Below are 19851 nucleotides of genomic sequence, written 5' to 3' on the forward strand. Positions count from 1 at the left end.
ACCGGAAGTGACGTGTTAGCTTTGTTTGCCAATCAAACACAAGCCAGTATTCTCACATAATCCAATTATTTAACATATCAAACTTTTACTATAGATCGTATCTTATATAAAATTACTTTGTTTACTAATCCTTTCACTATGTTTGGAGCGCTTCTGCATCTCTACAAGCAAGCTGCTCCATATAATGTGAGTACTTAGTTCCCGTTTTTCGAGTGACAGTGAGCACCATGGCGATTATTTGGTACAAATATTATTCTTATTTAAAACCACGATTGAATACAACCATACAATAATCAATCATTTTTTACACAAGAAAAAACTCAATCTGATATGTTCCCGGTTTTGCAGACATGATGTAATACACCCAGTGTTCTTATTTCTCCTAATTGAGTAGGATATCTTATTTATTCATTGTGGTACCTATCTAGTTCTGGCATTGTCTAACTATAAATCAATATCCCATCTGACATTTAGGCCTCTTGGTTCTGTTATTTTTAAAACAAATATCCAATATGCTTCCCTATACAGCAGTTTTTCAAATCTGTTTCCTCCCCTTTTGTTGCCCAGTACATAGTCAATACATTGTGCAAAGTGTTTAGCGACCAGAGTTCTAGGTGGATAAGCCTATATGCCATTCAGATGTTTCCTGCCGCAGTCTTTTAGCATTCTACTCTAACACCCCACGTACTGCTTTTTGCACAATTCACATGTTAAAAAGGTATACTATGTATCTAGATGTACAGTCTAATCTGTATTTGATTCAAAAATTTTCTCCTGAAAAACTTCCTTTTGAAGTAGGCGGCAGAGTGTAGGGTATTTTAATTTTATATCTATATTAAAAAGTAATCACAACTTTGTTACAACTGATGAAATATCACTAACATTCTAGATCTGATTTTAAAAAAGGGAGAGTTTACCATCACTTTAAATTGAAACATCTTTTAATTATTTAGTTTTTTTCTAAAAGTATTTAAACTTGTTTGTTGCTGTTTTCCAAGCACCATTGAAAAATAAATGAGCATATTGTACCTTTAAGAAACAACTTTTTTTTTAAATGTTTAATTTTAAAGCTTTATTATATTTGTGTTTAAGTTAACATTGTGTTTACCTTCCAGTTAACATTATGTTTATTGTTTGCTTCTTCTTTAGGGAAGAAATGTGTTTTCTCATGATTATGTTTTCTGGTGTGGCGATTTCAACTATCGGCTGGATCTCACGTATGAAGAAGTTTTTTATTTCATTAAACGTCAGGACTGGAAAAAGCTTCTGGAGTTTGATCAACTTCAATTTCAAAAAGCTAATGGAAAAGTATGATACGTTATACATTTAAAAATTGTGTCGTTTACTAATTTCATGTATCATTTATAGATTATATATATATATATATATATATTACATTTTATATGTATTTTAAAGCTTTTTAAAGCTTTATTTTTATATATTTTAGAGCATATGCAGAGTCCTAAAGGGTGTTTAATAGTTTATATGTAAGAAATTATTGTATGCAAAGCAGTTTTTAGTTTTAAATGCATAAAGTTGGAATTGAAGAAAATTCCTAATTCTGCATTAATTTGCTAAATGAATGGCGAATATGGCCACAGGCTATTTTTGGCGCTGCATATATTAATGTGAAATTCCAACACACAACGATCTGTGCAATTCCACTAATATATCTGGAGCCAAAAATATTTGATTGTCTGCAGCTATATCCGGCATTATTTAGTAAATGAATACCACATATCCTCCATACCCTGCATGAAGTGTTATGTGGTCATTCCAAATGCTTGCACTAAAAAAATGCTAATAACAAATAATGGTTTGGAATGATGCATTTGAAATTACTTTATTTAATAATAAATAAAAAAGCACCAAGTGTTGTATTGTCAACCAATATGAGATGTAATATCACTGACATAGGAGACAGGATTACCTGTGTAGCTTTCAGATGGAACACACATTACTTTTTTTTTTTTTTTACTTTCTTTATTAAAAAAAATTATTAAAAATACTATGGCCCCATTTATAAAGAAAAAATAACAAAATAGGGCTCCAGGGATGGGGAAAGACAAGAAAAAAAAGGCAAGAAAGTTTACACCAGCATGAATTTGTAGGACCGGCCTAACATTGTCCAGTAGGGTATTGTCATGTCATATATGTATGAGAGAAAATCTAAGTCTTTGGTAGACTCACCTGTGCTCACTGAGGGATATCCTAAAAATCTTGTTGGTCTCCAGCCCTCAAGCATCATAGATGGTCAACCCTCCAAAATATTCTGTTATTCAATACAGTTTAGGGGATGTCAGCAAACATGTACAAATATGTATTTCCTTATTTTTTACACATTTATTTGCAATGATTTCATATACCCAATTTTTGTAGCACTTAACACCCCTTAATACAAGTAAATTTAGTTTAGGCCTATTTTGTTTGCAACAAAATTTGCATACTTGGGTAGCTATGATGCTCTTGTATCTATCGTATCAAATATCTGGGATAAAGTGATGGCTCAACATATCCATATAAAATTAAGATCTCATTAAAGAGACATGGAACCTCTAAATTATCTTTCATGAGTCAGATAGAGCATACAATTTTAAACAAATTTCAAATGAATTTGTATCCTTTGTTGAAAAGCATACCTAGGAAGGCTCTGGAGCTGGGAGCTAGCTGCTAATTGGTGGCTGTACAAATATACCTCCTAATATATTATTGGATTACTGATGTGTTTAGCTAGCTCACAGTAGTGCATTGCTGTGCCTTCAATAAATGATTTCAAGAGAATGAAGCAAAAGTGATAATTGAAGTAAATTGGAAAGTTGTTTAAAATGGTATGCTGTGTCTGAATAATGAAAGAAAAATGTTATGTTTTGTGTCTCTTTAAATAGAAAAGCCGCCATCCACTATATAGTGATATATATTAAGCAGAGCTAATGTTGATTTAATGAAAGAATGTAACAAAACGTATGTAATAAATGGAGCGCCATCCATAACTATATTCTAATGTAAATAATATTTAATTTTTTGTTTTGTTAAAGGGACACTGAACTCAATTTTTTCATGATTCAGATAGAGCATGCCATTTTAAGCAGCTTTCTAATTTACTTCCAATTGTTCTTCATTCTCTTGCTATCTTTATTTGAAAATGAAGGCATCTATGCTAAGGAGCAAGCAAATGTTTGGTTCAGAACCATGGACAACCCAGGTTGTTCACCAAAAATGGGCCGGCATCTAAACTTACATTCTTGCTTTTCAAATAAACATACCAAGAAAATGAATAAAAATAATTTTGATAATAGGAGTAAATTAGAAAGTTGCTTAAAATTGCCTGCTCTATCTGAATCACAAAAGAAAAAAAATGGGTTCAGTGTCCCTTTAAGTCATCATTTAGACCAAACTCCTTTTAATTTGTCATGATTTTTTTTATTGTTTATATTAATATGCTTTATAGCTTCAAAATCTCTGCCTGTTTTTAAGCCTCTGCAGGCCGCCTCTTATCTCAGTGCATTTTATAAGCTTTTACTGCTAGACGGTGCTAGTTCATGTATGTCATAAAGATAAAATTGTGCTCACTCCCGTGGAGTTATGCAGGAACCAGAACTAATTAGTTAAAGTGTAATTTTTTTGTTGTGTTTTTTTTTTAAAACACTGAGATTTGGGGGTAGTCTGCAGAGGCTTAGATCCAGGGTAATTACAGAGCAGAGGTAAAAAGTGTATTAATATAACAGTGTTGGTTATGCAAAACTGGGGAATTGGTAATAAAGGGATTATCTATCTTTTTAAACAATAAATCTTTTCAAATAGAGTGTACCTTTAATGCTAATCGTTAGTGTTTTAGAGCCTGTTTCTCTAAACCTCTCTGGTCTGGCAAGATACTATAAGATGCCTTGTCAATATTATACGCCCACTCACTTGTTTTAAAGGCAATTTTTACATTGGGAACTGTTTATCTCATTAGGGGAGTTCACTGATAAAACGCTTTATGTTAAGGATAATATTTGTTAAACTAAGCTGATGATTTCTCTCCAAGTCGGTGAGTTTTTGAGAATTGTCCCTTAGTTTTTTGTTCAGTGATTCTTATTAAGACAAGATTGTGCCTTTTTATCTAAAAAATTAGATTCATCTATGAGGTATAGAAAATATATATACAGTATTTGCAATAAACAGTAAATAAGAAATACAGGTACAAATCCCCAAAACTGAAATTCCAAAATCTAAACTTATTCTCAAATACAAACTTTTTCCTGTCTGTAAATCACAATATTCTCTGCTTGTGTCTTTGGTTTGGTGTTTGTGTTTTTTTAAAATGCAATTAAAGGGACATTAAACCCAAAATTTTTCTTTCACGATTCAGATAGAGAATGCAATTTTAAAACATTCCAAAAATGGGTTCAGTGTCCCTTTAAGTCATCATTTAGACCAAACTCCTTTTAATTTGTCATGATTTTTTTATTGTTTATATTAATATGCTTTATAGCTTCAAAATCTCTGCCTGTTTTTAAGCCTCTGCAGGCCGCCTCTTATCTCAGTGCATTTTATAAGCTTTTACTGCTAGACGGTGCTAGTTCATGTATGTCATAAAGATAAAATTGTGCTCACTCCCGTGGAGTTATGCAGGAACCAGAACTAATTAGTTAAAGTGTAATTTTTTTGTTGTGTTTTTTTTTTTTTAAAACACTGAGATTTGGGGGTAGTCTGCAGAGGCTTAGATACAGGGTAATTACAGAGCAGAGGTAAAAAGTGTATTAATATAACAGTGTTGGTTATGCAAAACTGGGGAATTGGTAATAAAGGGATTATCTATCTTTTTAAACAATAAATCTTTTCAAATAGAGTGTACCTTTAATGCTAATCGTTAGTGTTTTAGAGCCTGTTTCTCTAAACCTCTCTGGTCTGGCAAGATACTATAAGATGCCTTGTCAATATTATACGCCCACTCACTTGTTTTAAAGGCAATTTTTACATTGGGAACTGTTTATCTCATTAGGGGAGTTCACTGATAAAACGCTTTATGTTAAGGATAATACTTGTTAAACTAAGCTGATGATTTCTCTCCAAGTCGGTGAGTTTTTGAGAATTGTCCCTTAGTTTTTTGTTCAGTGATTCTTATTAAGACAAGATTGTGCCTTTTTATCTAAAAAATAGATTCATCTATGAGGTATAGAAAATATATATACAGTATTTGCAATAAACAGTAAATAAGAAATACAGGTACAAATCCCCAAAACTGAAATTCCAAAATCTAAACTTATTCTCAAATACAAACTTTTTCCTGTCTGTAAATCACAATATTCTCTGCTTGTGTCTTTGGTTTGGTGTTTGTGTTTTTTTAAAATGCAATTAAAGGGACATTAAACCCAAAATTTTTCTTTCACGATTCAGATAGAGAATGCAATTTTAAAACATTCCAATTTACTTCTATTATCTAATCTGCGTCATTCTTTAGATATCCTTTGTTGAAGAAATAGCAATGCAAAAAGGTGAGCCAATCACAAAAGGCATCTATGTGGAGTCACCAATCAGCCGCTACTGACCCTACCTAGATATGCTTTTCAGCAAAGGATATCAAGAGAATGTAGCAAATTAGATAATAGAAGTAAATTAGAAAGTTGTTTAAAATTGCTTTCTCTTTCTAAATCATGAAAGAAAAAATGTGGGTTTCATGTCCCTTTAATAGTCTATTTAAAACAACAACTATTACCTTTCTGATAACAGTACTGTACAATCTTTCTGAGGGCACTGTATACAAAAGTATTAGAATGATAACTACCTTTTGCTTACATGTATACGCTGTATTATGACATGTAAATATTGCCTAAATGACTTAAAATATTGTTTTTTACACTTTACCAATGTCTGTCCGACATCCGACAGACATCGCTGAATGGCGACAGCATACGCTGTCGGCATTTATCATTACACAAGCAGTTCACCAGAACTGCTTGTGCAATGCTGTCCCCGGCAGATTCACTAGCAGGGGTGTCAATCAGCCTGATCGTATAGGATCGGGCAGATTGAAGACGGCAGCCTCAGAGGCAGTGGACAAGTTATGGAGCAGCGGTCCTTAGACCGCTGCTTCATAACTGCTGTTTCCGGCAAACCTGAAGGCTCGCCTGGAAACAAGGGCCATTTGGCCCTTGTTAAATCTACCCCAAGGTCTAATCCCCTTTACAAACTGTCACATTTTACAGATGCAAATATTTCTAAATCCGACCTATCCCAAAATCTAAACCTTTTATAGCCCTAAGCAGTTTAAAAGAAAGTGTTTTCTACCTGAGTATATATATATATATCACCTTAGCAGAAAGCACTCACATGACTTCTTAATAATGGGTTAACCAAGATAGGCTAAATTTATTGACGTTTCGGGGTTCACACAGACCCCTTCTTCAGAATGAAAATACAGTGACAAAACAAAGCAATATATAGAGTGTCAAACAATAAATCAAATACTCACTACAAACACCTGTGTCCCATAGTGTAGTCCCTATGTGTGTCAGTGGAACGAACGCCATGCATGTCAAGAAACCGGAAGTCATCTCACTTCCGGCTATATCATATAAACACCTTATATTAACATATCTCTAATGTTCACAATATCAAAGACTGTGCTTATATCTCAAACTAAATGTGTATCATATCAATATCTAAACAAAATATTCAATTGTTAGTAAAACGAAGTTCTTCCAAGTATAATTTATAACCATCGTATGTGCGAGTGTGGAACGCATATGCGTTTCAAAATACCGGAAGTAATGTTATTTCCGGTTTGGCGAATCCGTGTTGATTTTAGTTCTACATGTATCGCAATAGACTGTGTCTATATGACATATTGGTCTATATTATTATGCCAAATAGGTTCAGTGGCACCACAATGTATATTACAGCCGGGAGTTATGTCACAACAATCTCGTAATACCGGAAGTGACGTCGTCATTCATGATTGACATCTCCACTAATCAATCACGCAGGGCAAACATGAATTGTGTAAACTGAATGCATCTAATGTGTATTTTGTAACCTGTGCTTTGCAAACAGTAGTTTAACCCCTTAATGACCACAGCACTTTTCCATTTTCTGTCCGTTTGGGACCAAGGCTATTTTTACATTTCTGCGGTGTTTGTGTTTAGCTGTAATTTTCCCCTTACTCATTTAATGTACCCACACATATTATATACCGTTTTTCTCGCCATTAAATGGACTTTCAAAATATACCATTATTTCTTTCATGTAATTAGCAAGAGTCCATGAGCTAGTGACGTATGGGATATACATTCCTACCAGGAGGGGCAAAGTTTCCCAAACCTTAAAATGCCTATAAATACACCCCTCACCACACCCACAATTCAGTTTTACAAACTTTGCCTCCGATGGAGGTGGTGAAGTAAGTTTGTGCTAGATTCTACGTTGATATGCGCTCCGCAGCAAGTTGGAGCCCGGTTTTCCTCTCAGCGTGCAGTGAATGTCAGAGGGATGTGAGCAGAGTATTGCCTATTTGAATGCAGTGATCTCCTTCTACGGGGTCTATTTCATAGGTTCTCTGTTATCGGTCGTAGAGATTCATCTCTTACCTCCCTTTTCAGATCGACGATATACTCTTATATATACCATTACCTCTGCTGATTCTCGTTTCATTACTGGTTTGGCTTTCTACAAACATGTAGATGAGTGTCCTGGAGTAAGTAAATCTTATTTTCTGTGACACTCTAAGCTATGGTTGGGCACTTTGTTTATAAAGTTCTAAATATATGTATTCAAACATTTATTTGCCTTGACTCAGAATGTTCAACATTCCTTATTTTTCAGACAGTCAGTTTCATATTTGGGATAAATGCATTTGTTTCAATCATTTTTTCTTACCTTAAAAAATTTGACTTTATCCCTGTGGGCTGTTAGGCTCGCGGGGGCAGAAAATGCTTCATTTTATTGCGTCATTTTTGGCGCGGACTTTTTTGGCGCAAAATTTTTTTTCTGTTTCCGGCGTCATACGTGTCGCCGGAAGTTGCGTCATTTTTTGACGTTTTTTGCGTCAAAGATGTCGGCGTTCCGGATGTGGCGTCATTTTTGGCGCCTTAAGCATTTAGGCGCCAAATAATGTGGGCGTCTTTTTTGGCGCTAAAAAATATGGGCGTCATTTTTGTCTCCACCTTATTTAAGTCTCATTATTTATTGCTTCTGGTTGCTAGAAGCTTGTTCACTGGCATTTTTTTCCCATTCCTGAAACTGTCATTTAAGGAATTTGATCAATTTTGCTTTATATGTTGTTTTTTTCTTTTACATATTGCAAGATGTTCCACGTTGCAACTGAGTCAGAAGATACTTCAGGAAAATCACTGCCCAGTGCTGGAGCTACCAAGCTAAGTGTATCTGCTATAAACTTTTGGTATCTGTTTCTCCAGCTGTTGTTTGTATTGCATGTCATGTCAAACTTATTAATGCAGATAAAATTTCCTTTAGTAATGTTACATTACCTGTTGCTGTTCCGTCAACATCTAATTTTCAGAGTGTTCCTGATAACATAAGAGATTTTATTTTTTTTAAATCCATTAAGAAGGCTATGTCTGTTATTTCTCCTTCTAGTATACATAAAAGTCTTTTAAAACTTCTCTTTTTTCAGATGAATTTTTAAATGAACATCATCATTCTGATACTGATAATGGTTCTTCTGGTTCAGAGGTTTCTGTCTCAGAGGTTGATGCTGATAAATCTTTGTATTTGTTCAAGATGGAATTTATTCGTTCTTTACTTAAAGAAGTATTATTTGCATTAGAAATAGAGGATTCTGGTCCTCTTGATACTAAATGTAAACGTTTAAATAAGGTTTTAAATCTCCTGTAGTTATTCCAGAAGTGTTTTATCTCCCTGATGCTATTTCTGAAGTAATTTCCAGGGAATGGAATAATTTGGGTAATTTATTTACTCCTTCTAGACGTTTAAGCAATTATATCCTGTGCCATCTGACAGATTCGAGTTTTTTGGGACAAAAATCCCTAAGGTTATGGGGCTGTCTCTATTCCTGCTACTGTACTACTATTCCTTCGGCAGATAGTACTTCATTTAAGGATCCTTTAGATAGGAAATTGAATCTTTTCTAAGAAAAGCTTACTTATGTTCAGGTAATCTTAGACCTGCTATATTTTTAGCGGATGTTGCTGCAGCTTCAACTTTTTGGTTAGAAGCTTTAGCGCAACAAGTAACAGATCATAATTTTATAGCATTATTTTTATTCTATAACATGCTAATGATTTTATTGGTAATACCATCTTTTGATATCATTAGAGTTGATATCAGGTATATGTCTCTAGCTATTTTAGCTAGAAAAGCTTTATGGATTAAACTTGGAATGCTGATATGTCTTCTAAGTTAACTTTGCTTTCCCTTTCTTTCCAGGGTAAATAATCATTTTCGTTCCTTTCCTCGCAACAAGGAACAAAAGCCTGATCCTTCATCCTCAGGAGCGGTATCAGTTTGGAAACTATTTCCAGTTTGGAATATATCCAAGCCTTATAGAAACCTATAGCCAGCTCCTAAGTACCTATGAAGGTGCGGCCTTTATTCCAGCTCAGCTGGTATGGGGCAGATTACGTTTTCTTCAAAGAAATTTGGATCAATTCTGTTCTCAATCTCTGGTTTCAGAACATTGTTTCAGAAAGGTACAGAATTGGCTTCAAGTTAAAGCCTCCTGCTAAGAGATTTTTTTCTTTCCCGCGTCCCAGGTAACACAGCAAAGGCTCAGCATTTCTGAAATGTGTTTCAGATCTAGAGTTGGCTGGAGTGATTATGCCAGTTCCAGTTCTGGAACAGGGGCTGGGGTTTTATTTTATCTCTTCATTGTACCAAAGAAGGTCAATTCCTTCAGACCAGTTCCTGATCTATCATTTTTGAATCGTTATGTTAGGATACCAACATTCAAGTTGGTTACTGTAGGACTATCCTGCCTTTTGTTTAGCAAGGGCATTATATGTCTACAATAGTTTTACAGGATGTGTATCTGCATATTCCGATTCATCCAGATCACTTTTAGTGTCTGAGATTCTCTTTTTAGACAAGCATTACCAGTTTTGTGGCTCTACTGTTTGGCCTAGCCTCAGTTCCAAGAATTTTTTTCAAAGGTTCTCGGTGCCCTTCTTTCTGTAATCAGAGAACAGGGTTTTGGTATTTCCTTATTTGGACGATATCTTGGTACTTGCTCAGTCTTCTCATTTTCGAAGAATCTCATACGAATCGACTTGTGTTGTTTCTTCAAGTTCATGGTTGGAGGATCAATTTACCATTCAGTTCATTGATTCCTTAGACAAGGGTAACCTTTTTAGGTTTCTAGATAGATTCAGTGTCTATGACTATGTCCTTGTCAGGCAAGAGAAGTTTTAACATTGATATCAGCTTGTCAAAACCTTCAGTCACAATCATTCCCTTTGGTAGCCTTATGCATGGAAATGTTAGGTCTTAGGACTGCCGCATCAGATGCGATCTCCTTTGCTCGTTTTCACATGCGACCTCTTCAGCTCTGTATGCTGAACCAATGGTGCAGGGATTACTCAAAGATATCTCAATTAATATCTTTTAACCGATTTTACGACACTCTCTGACATGGTGGACAGATCACCATCGTTTAGTTCAGGGGGCTTCTTTGTTCTTCTGACCTGGACTATAATCTCAACAGATGCAAGTCTTACAGGTTGGGGAGCTGTGTGGGGGTATCTGACGGCACAAGGGGTTTGGGAATCTCAGGAGGTGAGATTTCCGATCAATATTTTGGAACTCTGTGCAATTTTCAGAGCTCTTCAGTCTTGGCCTCTTCTGAAGAGAGAGTTGTTCATTTGTTTTCAGATAGACAATGTCACAACTGTGGCATACATCAATCATCAAGGAGGGACTCACAGTCCTCTGGCTATGAAAGAAGTATCTCGAATTTTGGTTTGGGCGGAATCCAGCTCCTGTCTAATCTCTGCGGTTCATATCCCAGGTATGGACAATTGGAAAGCGGATTATCTCAGTCGCCAAACGTTGCACCTGGGCGAATGGTCTCTTCACCCAGAGGTATTTCCTCAGATTGTTCAAATGTGGGAACTCCCAGAAATAGATCTGATGGCTTCTCATCTAAACAAGAAACTTCCCAGGTATCTGTCCGGATCCCGGGATCCTCGGGCGGAGGCAGTGGATGCATTATCACTTCCTTGGAAGTATCATCCTGCCTATATCTTTCCGCCTCTAGTTTTTCTTCCAAGAGTAATCTCCAAGATTCTGAAGGAATGCTCGTTTGTTCTGCTGGTAGCTCCGGCATGGCCTCACAGGTTTTGGTATGCGGATCTGGTCCGGATGGCCTCTTGCCAACCGTGGACTCTTCCGTTAAGACCAGACCTTCTGTCGCAAGGTCCTTTTTTCCATTAGGATCTGAAATCCTTAAATTTAAAGGTATGGAGATTGAACGCTTGATTCTTGGTCAAAGAGGTTTCTCTGACTCTGTGATTAATACTATGTTACAGGCGCGTAAATCTGTATCTAGAGAGATATATTATAGAGTCTGGAAGACTTATATTTCTTGGTGTCTTTCTCATCATTTTTTGGCATTCTTTTAGAATACCGAGAATTTTACAGTTTCTTCAGGATGGTTTAGATAAGGGTTTGTCCGCAAGTTCCTTGAAAGGTCAAATCTCTGCTCTTTCTGTTCTTTTTCATAGAAAGATTGCTATTCTTCCTGATATTCATTGTTTTGTACAAGCTTTGGTTCGTATAAAACCTGTCATTAAGTCAATTTCTCCTCTTTGGAGTTTGAATTTGGTTCTGGGGGCTCTTCAAGCTCCTCCGTTTGAACCTATGCATTCATTGGACATTAAATTACTTTCTTGGAAAGTTTTGTTCCTTTTGGCAATCTCTTCTTCCAGAAGAGTTTCTGAATTATCTGCTCCTTCTTGTGAGTCTCCTTTTCTGATTTTTCATCAGGATAAGGCGGTGTTGCGAACTTCTTTTGATTTTTTACCTAAAGTTGTGAATTTCAACAACATTAGTAGAGAAATTGTGGTTCCTTCATTATGTCCTAATCCCAAGAATTCTAAGGAGAAATCGTTGCATTCTTTGGATGTTGTTAGAGCTTTGAAATATTATGTTGAAGCTACTAAGTCTTTCCGTAAGACTTCTAGTTTATTTGTTATCTTTTCCGGTTCTAAAAAAGGCCAGAAAGCTTCTGCCATTTCTTTGGCATCTTGGTTGAAATCTTTATTTCATCATGCTTATGTCGAGTCGGGTAAAACTCCTCCTCTAAGGATTACAGTTCATTCTACTAGTTCAGTTTCTACTTCCTGAGTGTTTAGGAATGAAGCTTCGATTGATCAGATTTGCAAAGCAGCAACTTGGTCCTCTTTGCATACTTTTACTAAATTCTACCATTTTGATGTATTTTCTTCTTCTGAAGCAGTTTTTGGTAGAAAAGTACTTCTGGCAGTGGTTTCAGTTTGAATCTTCTGCTTATGTTTTTCATTAAACTTTATTTTGGGTGTGGATTATTTTCAGCAGGAATTGGCTGTCTTTATTTTATCCCTCCCTCTCTAGTGACTCTTGTGTGGAAAGATCCACATCTTGGGTAGTCATTATCCCATACGTCACTAGCTCATGGACTCTTGCTAATTACATGAAAGAAAACATAATTTATGTAAGAACTTACCTGATAAATTCATTTCTTTCATATTAGCAAGAGTCCATGAGGCCCGCCCTTTTTTGTGGTGGTTATGATTTTTTTGTATAAAGCACAATTATTCCAATTCCTTATTTTATATGCTTTCGCACTTTTTTCTTATCACCCCACTTCTTGGCTATTCGTTAAACTGAATTGTGGGTGTGGTGAGGGGTGTATTTATAGGCATTTTAAGGTTTGGGAAACTTTGCCCCTCCTGGTAGGAATGTATATCCCATACGTCACTAGCTCATGGACTCTTGCTAATATGAAAGAAATGAATTTATCAGGTAAGTTCTTACATAAATTATGTTTTTCATCATATCTTATAATTTACTATAAAAAAAATTATAAAATATGAGGAAAAAATGGAAAAAAACACACTTTTTCTAACTTTGACCCCCAAAATTTGTTACACATCTACAACCACCAAAAACAAAATATGCTAAATAGTTTCTAAATTTTGTCCTGAGTTTAGAAATACCCAATGTTTACATGTTCTTTGCTTTTTTTGCAAGTTATAGGGCCATAAATACAAGTAGCACTTTGCTATTTCCAAACCACTTTTTTTCAAAATTAGCGATAGTTACATTGGGACACTGATATCTTTCAGGAATCCCTGAATATCCATTGACATGTATATATATATTTTTTTTAGAAGACATCCCAAAGTATTGATCTAGGCCCATTTTGGTATATTTCATGCCACCATTTCACCGCCAAATGCAATCAAATTAAAAAAAACGCAAAATTTTTCACAATTTTAGGTTTCTCACTGAAATTATTTACAAACAGCATGTGCAATGATGGCACAAATGGTTGTAAATGCTTCTCTGGGATCCCCTTTGTTCAGAAATGGCAGACATATATGACTTTGGCGTTGCTTTTTGGTAATTAAAAGGCTGCTAAGTGCTGCTGCGCATCACACGTGTATTATGGCTAGCAGTGAAGGGGTTAATTAGGTAGTTTGTAGGGAGCTTGCAGGGTTAATTTTAGCTTTAGTGTAGAGATCAGCCTCCCAAACAGCTCCCTTCCCTCCCCCACCCCACAACTGTCCCCGCCATCTTAAGTACTGGCAGAAAGTCTGCCAGTACTAAAATAAGTTTTTTTAAAAAAAATTAAATACATCTTTAGCATATTTACATATGCTACTTTGTAGGATCCCCCCTTAGCTTCCAACCTCCCTGATCCCCCCCCAAAACAGCTCTCTAACCTCCCCCTCTGCCTTATTGGGGGCCATCTTGGGTACTGGCAGGTGTTTTGTTTTTTTTTTTTTCCCTGTTTTTCTGTAGTGTAGCTTCCCCCCCGCCACAGACCAATCCCCCACCCCCTGACTAATTTATTTTTACATAGTTAAAAATATTTTTTGCAACTTATCATACAGAATTTTTCTGTAGTGTAGCGGTTCCCACCCGCTCCCTCCCTGTGCGCGCGCCCGCCCCCGCCCTCCCGTGCACGTGCGCGCCTCTGATCACCCCCGCCCACGATCCCGCCCCCCTACACATCATCACGGCCAACGATTGCCGCCACCCGCCTCCCGAACCGGCTCCCACCCACCAACGGAACTAGCCGGTGATGTCCAGTGCAGAGAGGGCCACAGAGTGGCTCTCTCTGCACCGGATTGCTAAAAAAGGTTGTTGCAGGATGCCTCAATATCGAGGCATCACTGCAATAACCGGAAAGCAACTGGAAGCGAGCAGGATCGCTTCCAGCTGCTTTCCAGACCAAGGACGTACGCCACACGTCCTCGGTCATTAAGTGTATTTTTTTTGAGGACGTGTGGCGTACGTCCTTGGTCGTTAAGGGGTTAATATGTGTTCTCTGGGGATAAATTGCAATGTTATATTGTTAAGTCTCATAAATGGGATTACTATTTTAAATTTGTCCCAGAAAAAGAGACACAATTGTTTAGTAAGACAGCCTTATATACTGCCCTGTTTGGCTTCAAAAACTATAGCTCCAATCCATCCTTTGCCTTGTCAATCTAAACACTGTGAAGTTAAAGAAAACTAAAAATGCACAATAAACGCTAATACCATAATGCTTCTACAAATAAAACTTCTAGATCTACACTGTGTTAGGTATCTTTCTGGAGTTTACCCCTTAACATTCATGTATCCACACATGTAAACATAAACAATTTGGAAATACTGACTAAACATAAGAACAGAAAACTGAAAAATAAAGAATAAAAAATAATAAAAACAATTCTCTATTTTGTAAAACTTGCATGTTGTATGCCCCATCTCTATTCCCATCTCTGGAATCAGATGTGCATACAGAAAATATCTTTCACAAGCAGAAACTATATTCTCTCAAGACATCGTTATAGATTGTCCATCGCAGGTCCTTATAGAACAATTGGCATTGTTAGGGCTACTAGGGGGCACTGAAAGAAAAGACTGACCAGCCTTGGAAAAGGGGTGGTAGGGACACAAACCAGGTCCACTCCCGTGGTGCCTTATTCGTCTCTCCAATATCACACAGCCCATGAGAGATGCCTCCACCCAACGGTGTATGACCGCCCTCACGCCGCATGTACACAACCCTAACCAGCTCACGCACTCCAGTATGTTTCTAGTACCATCACCTAGATTATGGCCCTAAAATCTGGTATTGAGTTGAATCCTCCTGGGTAGATGGTTCCAAGGCGATATATCCATTCTGCTTCGCGTTTGAGTAGCAGTTTGTTCCTATCCCCTCCTCTCTCCGGTTTGGGGATATGATCAATCAGTATAATCCTGATTGATGCCACAGGATGTGCTTCAATAAAACAATGGCGTGCAACTGATTGTTCGGAGAGTCCTGTATCCAGGGCCTGTCTGATGGCTAGACGGTGATTGGCCATCCTCTCCCTCATAGTTCCCTGGGTCTTACCCACGTAGAACGAGGAACATGGGCACACCAACGGGTACACCACATGGGTAGTGGTGCACATAATAGAGTGTCAAATATTGTAAACCTTATTTCTGTGTGGGTGATGGAAAGACTTTGTGGTTATCATGGCATTACAGGTAATGCATCCCAGACACCGAAAGCAGCCCTTAATGTTGGTCTTCTGTGCAGTTTGGTAACACAATTTGGGATCCGTTTTCACCAACAAATCTCTCAAATTCGTACTTCTTCTATAGCCCACCATAGGCCTGACATTTTGAGTGAAGGGTAACTTGCTATCTGTCGATAGTATAGTCCAGTGTTTATTCAATACACTGCCCACCCTTTTGTTGTTTGGGGCAAATGTGGTACTCATAATCAGGGGTGTGCGGGAAACCCCAATTCTTTCTTTGTCCATGAAAGATTCTGAGTTCTTCACATCATCCAGAATATTATCGAGCATGGCTCTCTTGTATCCTCTATTCAGAAATGTATCTCTCATTCCCTCTAATTGGGAGGCCCCCACTACTTTGTGTTATTCCTGACAGTTCTCATGAATTAAGATTTCACTACACCTTTAAATAGTGAGGGGGGGGGTGGCAACTCTCTGCCCTTAGAAGGGAGTTGCGGTCCGTGGGTTTGGAGTATAATGTTGTACCCAGTTTGTTATCACTAATGGAAATTGAAATATCCAGAAAGTGTGAATTTTGCTCCTCAATGTTAATCTTAAATCTGACTGTAGTGTCTGTGTTATTAATTCTGTCAAACCATAAATTCAGTGTTTCTCTACCCCCTCTCCAAATGAGGAAGACGTCATCAATATAACGTTTATAAAAAATAATGGAAGGATCCAGATTTGACCATAAATGTATGTTCTCAAACGCAGACATAAATGTATTGGCATAGGCAGGGGCCATGTTAGACCCCATAGCCGTGCCTGTGCGTTGAACATAAAAAATATCTTCAAATCTGAAAAAGTTTCTTTTGAGGCAAAGCTCAATTAGAGATATAATGAATTCAATTGGTGGGCCATCATAACCATCAAAATCAATTAAATGTTCCCTAATAGCTTTTAAAAGGAACAGTGGGATCAAATGTTAGTTTAGTATAAGTTGTTGTGTCTCTCAATTGTTGCAAAATGTCCTCCCTGTAATCAATATAGTCCATAAGGACAATAGTTCCACCCTTCACAGCCGGTCGAATAATTAGTTTATGATCAGACTTAAGTGTTTTTATGGCTGCTTGTTCATTACAAGTGAGGTTACTAGCCCATTTAGATTCTCGTCTGTCTGTTTCCAGGTCTTGTGTAATCAGTCTCATAAAAGTCTTGGTTGAGGGGCTACAGTTAGTGGGTTCAAATTCACTTGGTCTTTTACATTTGGTAGTAACCAAGTTAGTAGAGACCGGGGAATATTGAAAATGTTCTTTTAAGTTTAAGGAGCCTCTGATATTTATATAGGTCCATTTTTAGGTCTAGTTCAGAGATCTCTTGACTAGGAATAAATGATAGGCCTTTATCATCGACCGGCTGACAAGGGTGGAGCTATTGTCCTTATGGACTATATTGATTACAGGGAGGACATTTTACAACAATTGAGAGACAACCACTTATACTAAACTAACATTTGATCCCACTGTTCCTTTTAAAAAGGAACTTGATGATACCCTATGGTTCGGTTACACACAGGGCTTTATTAATGAACAAATACGTGATTTTTGCATAACATATTATCCAGTGACACCGATTCTGTATACAATACAGAAAATCCACAAATCTCTGATTAAACCTCTTGGCAGGCCGATTGTGTCTGCCCGGGGTTCAATCTTTCAACCGGTTGCTCAATTTATTGACACTGTGCTACAACCGATGGTCAGGAACACTAGATCTTTCCTTCTGGACACCCAAGAACTGATCACCCTATTGATGCAAGTACAGATTCAAGAGGGTGATCTATTGGTGAGTCTGGACGTGAATAATTTATATATTATTATTCCCCATGACGAAGGCTTAAAAGCTATTAGGGAACATTTAATTGATTTTGATGGTTATGATGGCCCACCAATTGAATTCATTATATCTCTAATTGAGCTTTGCCTCAAAAGAAACTTTTTCAGATTTGAAGATATTTTTTATGTTCAACGCACAGGCACGGCTATGGGTTCTAACATGGCCCCTGCCTATGCCAATACATTTATGTCTGCGTTTGAGAACATACATTTATGGTCAAATCTGGATCATTCCATTATTTTTTATAAACGTTATATTGATGACGACTTCCTCATTTGGAGAGGGGGTAGAGAAACAGAGAGGTGGGCAGTGTATTGAATAAATAATATTGAATAAACACTGGACTATACTATCGACAGATAGCAAGTTACCCTTAACTCAAAATGTCAGGCCTATGGTGGGCTATAGAAGAAGTACGAATTTGAGAGATTTGTTGGTGAAAACGGACCTAAAATTGTGTTACCAAACTGCACAGAAGACCAACATTAAAGGCTGCTTTAGGTGTCTGGGATGCATTACCTGTAATGCCATGATAACCATGAAGTCTTTCCATCACCCACACAGAAATAAGGTTTGCAATATTTGACACTCTATTACGTGCACCACTACCCATGTGGTGTACCTGTTGGTGTGCCCATGTTCCTCGTTCTATGTGGGTAAGACCCAGGGAACTATGAGGGAGAGGATGGCCAATCACCATCTAGCCATCAGTCAGGCCTTGGATACAGGACACTCCGAACAACCAGTTGCATGCCATTGTGTTATTGAAGCACATCCTGTGGCATCAATCAGGATCATACTGATTGATCATATCCCCAAACCGGAGAGAGGAGGGGATAGGAACAAACCTACTCAAACGCGAAGCAGAATGGATTTATCACCTTGGAACCATCTACCCAGGGGGATTGAACTCAATACCAGATTTTAGGGCCATAATCTAGGTGATGGTACTAGAAACATACTGGAGTGCGTGAGCTGGTTAGGGTTGTGTACATGCGGCGTGAGGGTGGTCATACACCGTTGGGTGGAGGCATCTCTCATGGGCTGTGTGATATTGGAGAGACGAATAAGGCACCACGGGAGTGGACCTGGTTTGTGTCCCTACCACCCTTTTTCCAAGGCTGGTCACTCTTTGTTTTCAGTGCCCCCTAGTAGCCCTAACAGTGCCAATTGTTCTATAAGGACCTGTGATGGACAATCTATAACGATGTCTTGAGAGCATATAGTTTCTGCTTGTGAAAGAAATTTTCTGTATGCACATCTGATTCCAGAGATGGGAATAGAGATGGGGTATACAACATGCAAGTTTTACAAAATAGAGAATTGTTTTTATTATTTTTTATTTTTTATTCATTATTTTTCAGTTTTCTGTTCCTATATTTAGTCAGTATTTCCAAATTGTTTATGTTTACATGTGTGGGTACATGAATGTTAAGGGGTAAACTCCAGAAAGATACCTAACACAGTGTAGATCTAGAAGTTTTATTTGTATAAGCATTTTGGTATTAGTGTTTATTGTGCATTTTTAGTTTTCTTTAACTTCACAGTGTTTAGATAGACAAGGTAGGGGATGGATTGGAGCTATAGTTTTTGAAGCCAAACAGGGCAGTATATAAAGCTGTCTTACTAAACAATTGTGTCTCTTTTTCTGGACAAATTTAAAATAGTAATCCCGTTTATGAGACTTAACAATATAACATTGCAATTTATCCCCAGAGAACACATATTAAACTACTGTTTGCAAAGCACAGGTTACAAAATACACATTAGATGCATTCAGTTTACACAATTCATGTTTGCCCTGCGTGATTGATTAGTGGAGATGACAATCATGAATGGCGACGTCACTTCCGGTATTACGAGATTGTTGTGACATAACTCCCGGCTGCAATATACATTGTGGTGCCACTGAGCCTATTTGGCATAATAATATAGACCAATATGCCATATAGACACAGTCTATTGCAATACATTTAGAACTAACATCAACACGGATTTGCCAAACCGGAAATAACATTACTTTCGGTATTTTGAAACGCATATGCGTTCCGCACATACGATGGTTATAAGTTATACTTGGAAGAACTTTGTTTTACTAACAATTGAATATTTTGTTTAGATATTGATATGATACACATTTAGTTTGAGATATAAGCACAGTCTTTGATAATGTGAACATTAGAGATATGTTAATATAAGGTGTTTATATGATATAGCCGGAAGTGAGATGACTTGCGGTTTCTTGACACGCATGGCGTTCGTTCCACTGACACACATAGGGACTACACTATGGGACACAGGT

At 37.2% G+C, this 19851-nt stretch overlaps 1 protein-coding gene across 1 annotated transcript in view; it reads left to right on the plus strand.

Moving 5' to 3' along the window:
* Nucleotides 1–19851, plus strand: part of SYNJ2 (synaptojanin 2) — a 621954-nt gene that overhangs the window by 353340 nt on the left and 248763 nt on the right. The window contains exon 16 of the mRNA XM_053710913.1: nt 1150–1308. Within this exon, the coding sequence (XP_053566888.1) occupies nt 1150–1308 (159 nt within the window). The remainder of the gene's footprint in view (nt 1–1149; nt 1309–19851) is intronic.

The sequence above is a fragment of the Bombina bombina genome, chromosome 4 (assembly GCF_027579735.1).
Source record: "Bombina bombina isolate aBomBom1 chromosome 4, aBomBom1.pri, whole genome shotgun sequence".
Classification (NCBI taxonomy): domain Eukaryota; kingdom Metazoa; phylum Chordata; class Amphibia; order Anura; family Bombinatoridae; genus Bombina; species Bombina bombina.